This window comes from Limanda limanda, chromosome 19, assembly GCF_963576545.1.
Source record: "Limanda limanda chromosome 19, fLimLim1.1, whole genome shotgun sequence".
Lineage (NCBI taxonomy): Eukaryota > Metazoa > Chordata > Actinopteri > Pleuronectiformes > Pleuronectidae > Limanda > Limanda limanda.
The window spans coordinates 2,968,443-2,981,169 of record NC_083654.1 but is presented as its reverse complement, the minus strand read 5'-3'; the positions used below and the strand labels follow the sequence as shown (position 1 = coordinate 2,981,169).

The window sequence follows — 12,727 nt, the reverse complement described above, 5'->3', positions numbered from 1 at the left end:
TGTTCAGAATTCAAACTGAACTCGTTGTTAGCAGAGTCGTGTGAGATAGATAACCACGACCCAACACCAACTAAAGGTTGTACACAATGCAATGTCTGCAGGCATTTTGGATTTGACACCTGACATTACCACGGCATAGCTGAAGTCACCTGTTACACACTTGTTCCCCCACTAAGGCAGGGAAGACGTGAATGCACTGAAGACGATTAGTCTGACGTAATTAAGGGTAATTAAGGATATTGTCAGTGTTCTATGTGAAGTCAAACAAATTCAATGTTAGTTCTCATGTGTTCATATTCTAATTTTCAGCAATTTTGTTCCCATTACATTATCTTTAAAGGATCTTATGATTCACATTCTTCTGAAACATCTGTGTTGCAACAATACTGTTCTTTTCGACCAATGATGGTTGGATTATGTAATATAAGCACGTTTCAATATTCAGCTTATAAATCTTTTGGTTGCCTGAAGGGCAGAAAAATACATCACAAAAGTAATCCAAAAACATGTAGCATGCATTTTAAAATAGTTATCTACCCTCTTAATTCTACATGACTTGTTGTAAGGTTGCAGAAATGTGCACACACAGTGGTAATATGATAGAATGGTCATATATATTTTGTATTGAATTATTTATATTCCTTTAGTTGTGTGCAATCATGCAACAAGGTATAAATGACCGTGTTTGATCTCATTCTTTAAAATTCCCCTCAAACACAAATATGACTCAAGGAGTTTCTGTAATGGATTGAGTACGTTTCTGCTGACAGATTTTCATATCGCATAGAAATGAATGAAAGCTTGTCAGGCCGGCTGCCTGGAGCCGTAGACAAAACACAAACTAATTTCTCAAACACAGCAGCACGGTTGTCAACATGGTTATTTGTGATGTAAACTGTGTGTGATCTGCAGAAAATGAGCAGAGATGAAGGAGACACCCAGGTACGGTCCTTTAAGGCCTTGATAGCAATGTAGCGTCAGTGCGTGCTGACCCGTTCCTGAGTCACTGTCTGACACCACTTCAGACGTCCAAACCAGACTCACAGAACATTCTGCGGCCCTTAGGTCTGGGAGACAACATGGAGAGACTGCGTGCCGGGCCGACATTTTACGAGACACCACCAGGCACGGTTCCCAAGATCCGCCTGCCTCTCTGCCTGTTGTGTGTCTGGACTCGGTTTTCTCTCTGGAATTTCCGCCTGTACAGCGTTTCTCAACATTTTATTCCAACTGATTTATTCCAACTGATTGAAGTGTGAGGGCTGAGGGCGAGAATATTCTGTTCTATTCTAACCACTATGACTCATTTAGGCAGAGAAACACCCGCCTCCACTGCCGGTGCATCCCTTGTTTACATCCCAGCCCTTCTTCAGATTGAAGTGCTATCTGCCCTCGTTCTATTCAAATGCTTTTTTGTAGCTCGCCATCAACTGACCAGGCCACTGATCCGCCACGGCTCAAAATCTGTCTATCTCCACATAGCCTCGTTTCCATTCAAGACCTCAACGACTCTTCCCAACTGTTTCCTCTCCATTCACAGGACTGATCAGATGAGGTTTACCATAGTCTCTGATTCGACAACCAACCCCCTTCTCCTTCCAAATTCCTCTTCCTATTCCCCACCCCCAGTTAACCCAGCGCCAAGCCCGCCAACTCAAGAGCTGCCTCTCCTTCTGCTGCGCCTTTGTGATAATAACAATAACTGTGTAGCGGTACAGAGGGCTTTCTGTTGAGCCAGCGCCAGGCCGGCTGGCACAGGGAACCCTCTAAGCCTGTTCCACCATCTCCAACCAATTCCCCTCTGTCTCGGCTGGCGCTGGAGCATCACAGGCATTAAGGCTGCTATCAATGTGCTCAGCAGCAGGGGCCACCGCCACCACTCTCACGCTCACTCTATCTTTTCTCTTTCTGCCTTCATCCCTCTCTCCCACTCAATTCTGAATCCAATTCAGAAAAGGTTTCATTGGCAGGAAAAATAATACCTTTGTTCTTCAAAATGTGTCCTTGCCTCCTTTTTCCCCTCTCGCTATCTCTCTCTGTGCTGTGCACCTTATTTTCCATCTCTATCGCCTGCGAGTGGAATCTCAGCAGAACAAGGTGATGACCATCAGTGTGGGCGGTAAAGTCTGTTGTGGTGCATTACAAGCAGATTAGAAGCATATTAGAGGTAAAGATTCACTTTTATTCTCGGGGATATAGAAGAGGGTAAACCAACCTCAAGTCAGTCAGACTTAAATCTTGTAAGACTTTCGATAACTTTAAAATAAATCCAATTAACTTTTTCACCATCACAAATATTACTCATTAATTATTATTAATTTTGTCTTTGTAAAGATGTCAGAAGCAAGCTCCTGCTCCTAAATTCAGAATTTATGAACAAATAAGCAGGAAATTGAAAAAGTTTACGCTTCAAAAACAAATGAACAAACAAAAAACATCTTCAGGTATTATTTGACGACACCTTCTTTCAACTGAGTTCAACTCTCTTCAAACCACTGAGGACAGATATAGACAAAACACAAAAATACAGAAATCTCTCATGCGAAATCACTGAAACAAAACCGTTCTGGCTTGTTTGTCAGCATATTGCAGGACCCCATCACTTGCACTACGAAAGCTGATTGAAGAAACAGGCTTTCGGGCCCTTTAAAATTCATCCTCGTCAGTCAGGCGTCTTGTTTTCTCTTACGCGACTGACTGCTTGTCCTGAGGCTTGGTTGATATCCTTTCTGTATATTTACAGTAGCAGCTACTTGATAAATCTGCACTATATAAGTGTTGACGGTGTACAGAAGCTTATGTCCTATAATACAGTTCTGCACGGACCTAAAACTGAGACCCTAACCTGACTCCTACTCACAGCTATATATTTTCTTTATTTCATCCACTACCGACCATTAGCTTAGCAGACTAATGAAAGACCTTGGCTACACTCTTGGCTGGGTCTGAAATCACTCCTTTTTGTTTTTTTACTATAAGTGAACTATGTTTACTTCCTGCCATTTCATTTGAGTGTCAGAGTGTAAACTTTATGCCCTTTACAATAACCTCTAAAAAAAGACTTGTGTACAGCTCTTCCCGCTAACAATCCAACAATGCCACGGGTTGCATTTTATGGATGCAGAAATTACGGTTGTGCGGCTCCACAGCTGTCAGGGAGGATTCCAAAAGGATGATGATTTACAAATGCCTGAAATCTCAATGTACAGCTCATTATAGAGTTAAGTTACGTGTTACTGTTGCAAACAAAGCTGTGAGTATGGGGAGGGAGAAATTATGACAGTGACAGTTTTTTTTATTCTTCCCGCTGGGCATTGTCACCTCTGTGCAACATAGGATGCACAGAGGGAGAGCGACAAAGAGAGAAACATTTTAATAAATCACATCTGAAACATACACACCATCTCACAGCCAACTGGAAATCTGATTCTCAGAGGGTCAAAGGGTTTAGGTTGTAGCAAAAATCTGCTGTACACAGGTGTGAAGGGATTATTGTTATTATTATGTCAGAAGCATGTGGGGACATGCAGCTAGAAACGGATGCAGATGTTTCTCAGAGCGATGCATTCATGAGAAAATATGCAGTCTAGCAAAAGAAAAAAATCACAATTTAGATTATGTGATGCTTAAAACATGTTTGCAGCCGTCTTACAGGTGTGTGACAATCCTGCAAAACTGACCAGGTTCTGCAAATCAAAAGACCGGATAAATGTATACTGAATTTATAAGTGGTCCTTATGGGTATTGCTGCCTGTCTGTCTCATTATATCACAGCCTGATCACACCGGTCTAACACCCACACTGTGCCTTTAACATGCTGCTCTGTGAAGCCTACAGGTAGAGTCAACCAGCTCCCACAGTACCTGACTGTGTACAGTACAGCCTGCAGACAGGCCGCAGCTCGGCACATCCATTCCCACGCAGAGCCACTCGTCAAATCAACAGAGCGGTGTGTGCGTGTGTGTGTGTGTGTGCGCCGCATACCCTCTCCCATTCCCACCCCCACCATGAACACCTACAGAAGTGAACTTACTTCATTACTTCATAAGACCAAACACAGTCTCCCACCTCAGATGCAATAACAAACATGGCCAAAGCACTTGACCGCAATCACTGAACCACAGTCGGAGAAATCCATACAGTAGCCATCGTAATGGCCCGGCTGCCAGTACACTGTATATACACTCTGTGTATTTATGCAGTGGAGGTATTGCTGATGTTGCGGGGACCTTAATCTGTTAACACGCTGACATTATGGGGACTTGTCTACCTTACGGCGACAAAATGCAAAACCCTATTGATGTAAATCCTTCAATTTTAAGGTGAGGTCTTGTTTTAAGGTCAGGATTGGTTGTGCAATTAGTATTAATGGTTAAGATTGGAGTAGGTGATATCCTCTCAAGCCATGGAGGGACTGTGGTGTGTGTGTGTGTGTGTTTGTGTGTGTGTGTAAACACAATCAAAGAAAATCCATAAACTACCTCTGTAGACAAGAAGTGGGTGAAAGATGTGAAAGAAATCCAATCCATCGCTGTAGCCTTTGCACTTCACACTTAAGACAAGTGAGAGACACCTCGAAAGTGTGTGGGTACAGTCTGTGTTTGAGTCTTTGTGTGTGAGAGGGGACCTGCTGCACTGTGGTGGGGTCTGGTGAGATCTGTGTGTGCGTGTGTGTGCGTGTGTGTGTGTGTGTGTGTGTGTGTGTGTGTGTGTGTGTGTGTGTGTGTGTGTGTGTGTGTGTGTGTGTGTGTGTGTGTGTGTGTGTGTGTGTGTGTGTGTGTGTGTGTGTGTGTGTGTGTGTGCGTGTGTGTGTATGCTTGCGTGTGGTATTGAGAGGCAGGAGAAAGCTGCTGGCCCAGATGAAGACAAAGAGCCTGGCAGCCGAACTGAGCAGCAGCGTTCAGACAGGATTACACAACGGCTCTTAAAGACAGCTTTTAATAGCAGGAGTCTGACTGGATGTTGTTTCTCTCCCACTTAACCCATCCATCCATCTCTCCATCCATCCATCAACCCATAGACACCCCCATACGGAAACAAACAGGAATGTACAAGGATGTATGGTTTGTATATAAAGTACTGTGTGTGTGTGTGTGTGTGTGTGTATTTGGTACCTCTGCGTTGAATCTCGTTAAAATCGCTGCCAAATGTTACAGTTCAACATGTGCATGCATGTCTCTCTCTCTCTCTCTCTCTCTCTCTCTCTCTCTCTCTCTCTCTCTCTCTCTCTCTTTCCCGCTTTTAATATTATTTTGTTGTTGCCGTTGACGAGTGTTACACTGTGATTCAATCAAGTTGTTTTTCGCCTCGACTTGGAGCCTCTCTTTCTGCCAATCAGCTCCCATTGACACACTGGCCAATCAAAACCTCTGCACAGAGCTGGAATGGGAGCAGACAGCAAGCTGGGCATCCCTGGGCAGCACAAACAAGGCCTCGGGAATTAAAGCCCACTTTCAATCCAATTTTTAAAACCCCACCATACCGTAAAGATTGGACAGGGGTTGTTGCTGCTCCGCTCAGACCTAAATCAAATGGTGATTTTATTGAGATTAATCATTTTCCTAATACTGCTCAACTGGAGGCTGGTGTGGAGCCAAATGAGATGTCAGGTCCGGGGAGAGTGTTGAATAAACATTGTGTGTGAGGGAGGAAAGGATGGAGACAAATATTCTATGAGAAGAATATGAAAACATAAAGAGAAGCAGATAGATGATCAACTCAACTTCAAAATGCTTATTAATCCCACTGCAACACTTGTGTTGCCGCTTTTCGTGTATTGCTGCTATACAATCTGGAGGATTATGTGGGATGCAAAAATGAAAATGAAATACCCCCTGTGTGTCTGAAGATGGATTTAAAGTTTTAAATAACCTTGATGATGTCACAGTGATGTCATCAGGGTTCTCACCCTGGCCTTAAGATTTAAACATTTGTAAGGATCTTGTGTTTCCGGAGCTTGAACCATACCCATGACTGAAACTGGATATACTGCTTTGAATTTGACCATTCTTTTTAAACGTGCCCGTCTTCATGAATTGCTTGAGAGACGCTTTAAGTATGTTCCCTGACCGTCTTTAACATTATTATTATGTTAAACGGCCCGTGTCCTTTTAAAGGTCCCTCAAGAAGAAGTGCCTGCTGTCAAATTTAACAAGAAGGGAGTTACCAGGGCTACTCCTGTTCTGCTGGACTCAACTATGTATCTGTCGTGAAAATTCAAATTAACTACTTAACTCTTTGGTTAAACTCCCACTACAAACAAAAAGAAACACAGCAAAGATACGAATGTTTAACTATGAATGTTTACATTCAAGTAGAATTTCTCCCTGAGCAGCAACTGATAAGGAATATTCTCCTGCCTTTAAATAGGTTCAAATAGCAGGCATAAGAAAGACTTTGTCAAACAAAAATAAGAGTGTGAGCTGGAGCTACAGTAACGGGACTTGGAAACAAAAGATGTTTAATCCTCATAGAATGAGTGGTAAATTTAAGTAGATTACAACAACCAATCTATTAGATTAACCTCATATTAATTTGAATTTAAGGGATAATCTGTGGTTACATCTGTTTGCTGTGACACCCCATGTCATCATCTCTTGTTATTGTCCTTTTAAGCCCCTCGTCTTGTGCCATGCTTTCGCCAGCCTGTGCGTAATTCAACGTGCGCACAATGGATGGCAGAGGGGGGTGGGGGGGTGGCTCCAAACGCTTCATCCCGAGCGCCCAACCGGAGGCGGGGGTGCACGCTCCAGCCGCGGAGCTGCGACTCGGACCGGAGGCACACTCTGTCCCCGGTGTGACCCGGTAACGCACAGAAACACACGCTCGAAACCAGACACTTTACCGATGCGTCACGGCGCGTAATAGGTGCCTTTCCAACGGGAACCGTGAGGAGACGGCGTTTTGACTCCGTGTGGCTTTCCCTATGAGCACAGGCTGCAATCCCCAAATACGATGAACCCAGTGAACCCTCATCCAGCCACGCTCACCGCCCCTCTCCACACACCGCGCTGTGGAGTGACACGGGGACACGCCGCTGACATAAATTGTTGGAACCAAGGGTCATTTATGTGGCTTTCCAAATATGCAGAAAAGGAGTTTTGCTGCAGACTCTGAGGCTAAATATAGTGCAGCTCCTCCACTCAAACCTTCAGCATGTGGTGTTAGAGAATTCTTTTATGTGGCCTACCTTCCATCCGGCTGAACTGTTGCTGTCGCCTTTATCCTTGAAATAAGGAACAAAGCGAACCATCCAGTCGTAAATCTGGGACAGGGTGAGTCTCTTCTCCGGGGTGCTCTCGATGGCACGGGTGATGAGGTCGGCGTACGACAGGTTCCCCCACGCGTTCCGCCGGGAGGACTTGGCTTTGCGCAGCTGGCCGGCCACGTCCAGCGCAGCCCCGGACATGCAGGCGGGAGCGGCGACCACCGGGGCCGGGGCGCCGGCTGGGTGCTGGAGCTCCGCCGGCGCGCCGCCTTTCCGCTCGGCCCGGCACGCAGGCACGTTGTACCGCTCCACCTTGACCGACGCCAGGGCCAGACCCCGGCTCGCCTCCTCTCCCCCGGGGAAATCCTCCGGACACGGCAGCGGCCAGGTGCACGGCCGCGACCGACCGTGGGGCTCAAATTCCGAATCGATATCAACCTGATGCGCCTCCATGCCGCTGTTCTCCATCATCATCAGCATGTTGAACTGATGTCACACCCGGGCAAGGTCACTATAACAACAAAAGCACCGGGGACGTGGGCCAGTGAGTTCAGAAAGCCCTAAGTGGTCCCTTAATTGCGCAAAGAGAAAAAGAATCAAAATGTGTTGTTTCTCACACACAGAGCTGGGGAACCAGTGTGACAGAGCCGGCAGCGGTGTGGGATATTATCATTCTCCTCAGCGCAACAATGTGGCATCCCATCAGGACAGATGAAGGTGTATCCGAGGCACCAACACCAGGATCAGTCTCTCTTCCATGTTAATTGCACAACGCCGGCTGTGAGGCTGCGGTCACACATCCATGAGGAGAGGCAGAGCCACTTGGAGAACGTGCGGGTTGCGCTCGCTCCGGCTGCAGCAACAGTTGATCCCGGCTGACGGATGAGGTCCAGGGCAGGTGGAGAGCAGGGCGCATCCAACTCCCCTCAATTAATTGACTTCGCAGTTTCCCTCCAGCCACTGGTCCCAGCTCCTGCTGCACACTGGCTTCAGCTGAAACTCACCGTGAGCGCAATTACTCCCATGGAAACGTAAGGGAAGCGCAGGAAGCTAATGAATCATTTATACGGTGGTGCCGTGGATTTCCAGACGGGAGAAGGAGCCCCTGGTGGATTTGACGTGGAGCATCCTCCTCTGAACGCAGCCAGACGCTCTGCCGTGCACACTGGAGCAGATCTCTCTCTACCTTTTGTCTGCAGCTTTCTGTTCACATGTCACATGGGTGTATCGCCTCTGCGCTCACTGCTCTGCCCTCACACTTACAAGCCGTGTGTCTCTGAAGGCTTCCTGCCACTTAACTGGAGCCTGAAATAAAGTGGAATAAGTGCTGCCTCCATATAATTGGACGCCGCCTGGATCAAGTCACTCCCTCCAGAACAGGTTTCCAGAGGAGGAGGAGTGTGTGCGTGCGTGTGTGCGTGTGTGTATGTGAACACCAAACAATACAATTTTCCAAGCTACAGTCATTCATATTGAGACAAAGTCAGCCAAATGCTTTCACAGAGCGTTTTTCTTGAGTTTGAAATCACTTGTAATCAGTTTATTTCCAATGCTTTGTGTGTATTCTTATACGTTGGGCTAGTCAGCAATAGATTGTGCATCAAATCAATCAATAAGAGCCTGTTCAAAGAAACCCTTGGCTTTAAACATGTCTGAACATTTGAATTTCTGCCTGACTTTGCCGTGAAAGAAACTCCAAAAGCAAGAGCCTGCACTTTATCAGCAAACCCTTAGAAGGTGATATGTGGTTTTTCCATGCATTTTGGTTTAATGAGGCAGCCTACAGCTACATCAGATGCAGCCTTGAATTATGTTATTTATCATTTATGCCGACCTTTGGTCAACAGTAATGAGTTTTCTAATGTAGTAGTCCATAAGCAAGGCATGGATCCATGTGTCCTGAATGCTTTCTTCCATTCAGAGCCTCTGCCAGGATTTTAAAAGATCCTGGGGTCATGAGTCCTCAGATTCACCCCATCACCACATGGAAGTTCTTATTTTCATATTTAATTTATTCAGAGTTATATATTTATACTTTTTCCAATGTGCAAATGCTGTTTCAAAGCCTTCTCCACGCTCATAGGAATATGCTTTAATTTGTTTGACATTTAGTTAGCCTAAAAGATTCACAATTTAAAGATATCCAGTGGTTGAGAATAGGGAATAAGTGTATAAAATACTGTGAACATTTTTACTGACAAGAACATCAATATTGAATAAAACCCTGAGGTGTGATCTCTGATGTGTTGTCCCGTTTTTCAATATTCACATTTATTATAAGTGCATTGATTAAAGATTTTTTGTTTTAGACATTATCTGCACATAAGTATATAGTCAGGTTAAGGAGACTAAGGAGTGGTCAGGGATTAAAAATACTTAGTTAAGGTGAGAGGTTTTTATTAGTTAAAAAGGTAAACATCCGTTGACCTCCTGAACCTATCACCCTATGCTAAAATCTGTTTTAATTTAAAAAAAAATAAACATGTCCTTATCATCCTCAAATGTTCCTTTTTGATCACATATGATGGAATCGCAGGCACAAAATGAAGGAACCAAAACTCAAATTGTCCAGTTGTGGTTTGAGAGATCTTCAGCGTTGCAGCTTAGTTCCATAACAATCAAAAAGTACCAGCTTCCAGAACCGGGCCCTTTTTTAACCAAAGAACTCTTGTGGAGGGACTTCATGTTTACCCTGGTTCCTCCAATCAGTAGACTAAGTGGAAGCTTTCCCTACACTTTCTCTTAAGCTACTTTCAGACATGCACTGAACTCTGGATTATTCTCCGGAAAAACGAAAAAAACAAATATCTCAGGATAAAAAGACAAGAGCTGTACACGTGGAAGACAGAGACAAAGATGTCAGGAGAGATTTTGTTGTGTGAATGCGTCTGAACCGAGAATCTACTGCTGCATTGTTCATGTGAAAGGCCGCAGAATGTCCGCGGAATTGGGTCCAGACTTGAAAACGATGTCTGATGTCTGAAAACATCTTTATCGTCTCCACTTTTCCACCATCTACATTTTCAACACATTTTACTTGCTTTATACCTTTGTACTGTTTATTATTTGCTTTTTTCCTAATAATTATTTCAAGTTCTCTCAACACTTTAAAATAAATTGTGCAAGTCAACTGTGTAAAATCAAATGTTGCTTCCTGATGATTTAAAGTCAGAGGGTCAAAGACTCAAACTACTGAATCCCACTTGCCGTCTTTGTCCCACACCATTTCCTTTGGTGGGTCTGAGTCCATAAAGCCAGGCTCCATCAATAGTCGCTCTGTGTGCTGTAAGCGCTGGTGGAAACCCCCAACATTGATAGAGGCTGCCACTCTCTGACAACCGGTTGTCAGTGACAACCATAACCTCAGATGCACCTTAATGGAATGCTTTCATGAGGGCTAAAAGGGCCAATCGACACGAAGGCGGCGGACGCTCAGTGTTCAGTGTGTGCATGTGTCACAGAGTGAGAGAGATGGGACGGAAGAAGAAATGGGGAGAGAATCTGTAAATGGAAACAAACAGTGGGAAAATTCAAAACACATGGCTCTGCGGCTTGGAGGGGAGATTTTTTTATGTGCCGCAGAGAAGTTGTAACAGGAATGTGGTGTGACTCCTATCATATGGAATGAAAACACTGAAGCCGTGCCAGCAGGGTGGATGTAGGGTGTTTGGAGAGAGCCCTGTGGCTTACAGCAAAGTCCTCCTCATCACGGTGAGGTGATGTGCCGCCGCAGCGCAAACACGAAAAAACATGAGTCACACGGCTGGACACGGCATGAGGTAGACGCAGAATTATGTGGTTTCACACGGGGGGGGGGGGGGATGCGTGTGGGGTGCGGGGTGTATTTGTCAAAGATATTGTGGCCATTTGAAAAAAAAAATGAAGTGACTACAAGAAGAGCCTGAACGCTCAGTTCATCCAACATGTCTTTACAGCAACGTTTCATTTCTAGCCAAGCCATGATTTGTCAGATTAAGTGCTTCAGCCAACTCGATTTGTGCTGAGATTCATGTTTATCCATTGTCCCTTTATTTTCCCAGCATCTAGTATTAATGATATGCATATTGACTGTTGCTGCCGCCTCCATCAAGAAGCCTCTTTCCTGTTGAGCTCCACATCCACTGATGCCCAAATGAAGGGGAACAGTGAAGAGCAAATAACCCAACACAGCAACAAACTGTGTACATATGCTTTATGATGGAATAAACATGTTTGCCACCAAACCAACAGTCAGGCAAGAAGAGTGGTGTGAAGGGCATTTTTACATCTAGTGCAAACATTGTACAGGACCAGGAAATGTTAGCTTAGCATTGTATAAAGACTTAAATTAAGAGGAAAGTGTTTGTGAAAATCAAATAAAATGCCAGCTTATGTCTTAAGTCAGGCGTCTTCACTCAACGAGAACAACAGCATCCATTGTTGACAACAATCTAAGTTTATGTTCACTGGACGAGGGACGTCTTGTGGTCACACATAAAGACTGACTGTGGCATAGCGTGACATGGGGCCATAAATGGAGCGACGCCTGCGAGCTAGTTCAGGCAGTCAATTCGAGCTGCGCTGCTCAAACCATGTGACATACCTCACTCTCCACAACCATCTATAATACACACCCACCTCATGAGGCGGTCTATTCAAGCAGAGAAAAATTTCCCATCACCCTCTTTGCTTGCCCTGCTGCTATGTCAGTATTGCTAACAGTTGCTTCAGTATTTGTTCTACTGTTGCAATACACATTTAGACATGAGTTGTCTGACTGAACATCACTAAAGGAGGCAGTTGAGGTGCATGAAGCAACAGCATCTTGACTAAAGCTTCTTGTGTCAGTGACCATGATCTTTTCTGAACGTTAACCAATTATGGCTTTAGATGCGCAAATGGAACCAACCACAAAGCTTCAATAAACACTATTTTTTATATAAGCAATAGGTAACATGACGGTGTGTGCATTGTGAGAGGGGTCACACAAAATGAAGAACCCACAGAGAATTGTCACCCAATGTATGTTTTAGCTCTGCTGGTTATTCCCAGATCACTGACGGTGACCAGCGTTCAGAGTTGACATATCTCTTAGTTTCCTCTACGAGAAGGACTCCTCTTTCATCCTGACACATTTGTGTTTTCTTTTCTTTGTTAGTTCTTTTCAGTTTTAAATCTATCACGACTTAGAAACACCAACATACACACTCAACATTTTCCTGCTGTATTCTTGCATGGGCTCACTCGAACATTCTCTGGATGTTTTGCCATAGAAAATTAGGGCTGTAGAATTTCCTGAGCAATTGACGCGGACATTTGCTTTCTCACATACAGACCCTCTCGAAAATTCCAGGAGATATCCAGAGTTCTGTGCATGTCTGAAAGCAGCATTAGAGTCACTGGGCCTTTGCTGTTAGAGCCCCCAAAGTATCCAACAGTTTACCTATTGAGATCAACCAGGCAACATCCTCAGTGCCATTCTCTGAACACTTTTAATTGGAAGGTTTTCATGAATGTCTACCGCACTAATTAAGATGCCAA

The 12,727-nt window shown here is 44.6% G+C and overlaps 1 protein-coding gene across 1 annotated transcript in view; it reads right to left on the bottom strand.

The window, feature by feature from the left end:
• foxo6b (forkhead box O6 b) overlaps positions 1 to 7,687 on the bottom strand; it is a 42,281-nt gene extending 34,594 nt beyond the window's left edge. Inside the window, exon 1 of the mRNA XM_061093228.1 lies at positions 7,190 to 7,687. Within this exon, the coding sequence (XP_060949211.1) occupies positions 7,190 to 7,687 (498 nt within the window). The remainder of the gene's footprint in view (positions 1 to 7,189) is intronic.
• Positions 7,688 to 12,727: the final 5,040 nt, after the last annotated feature.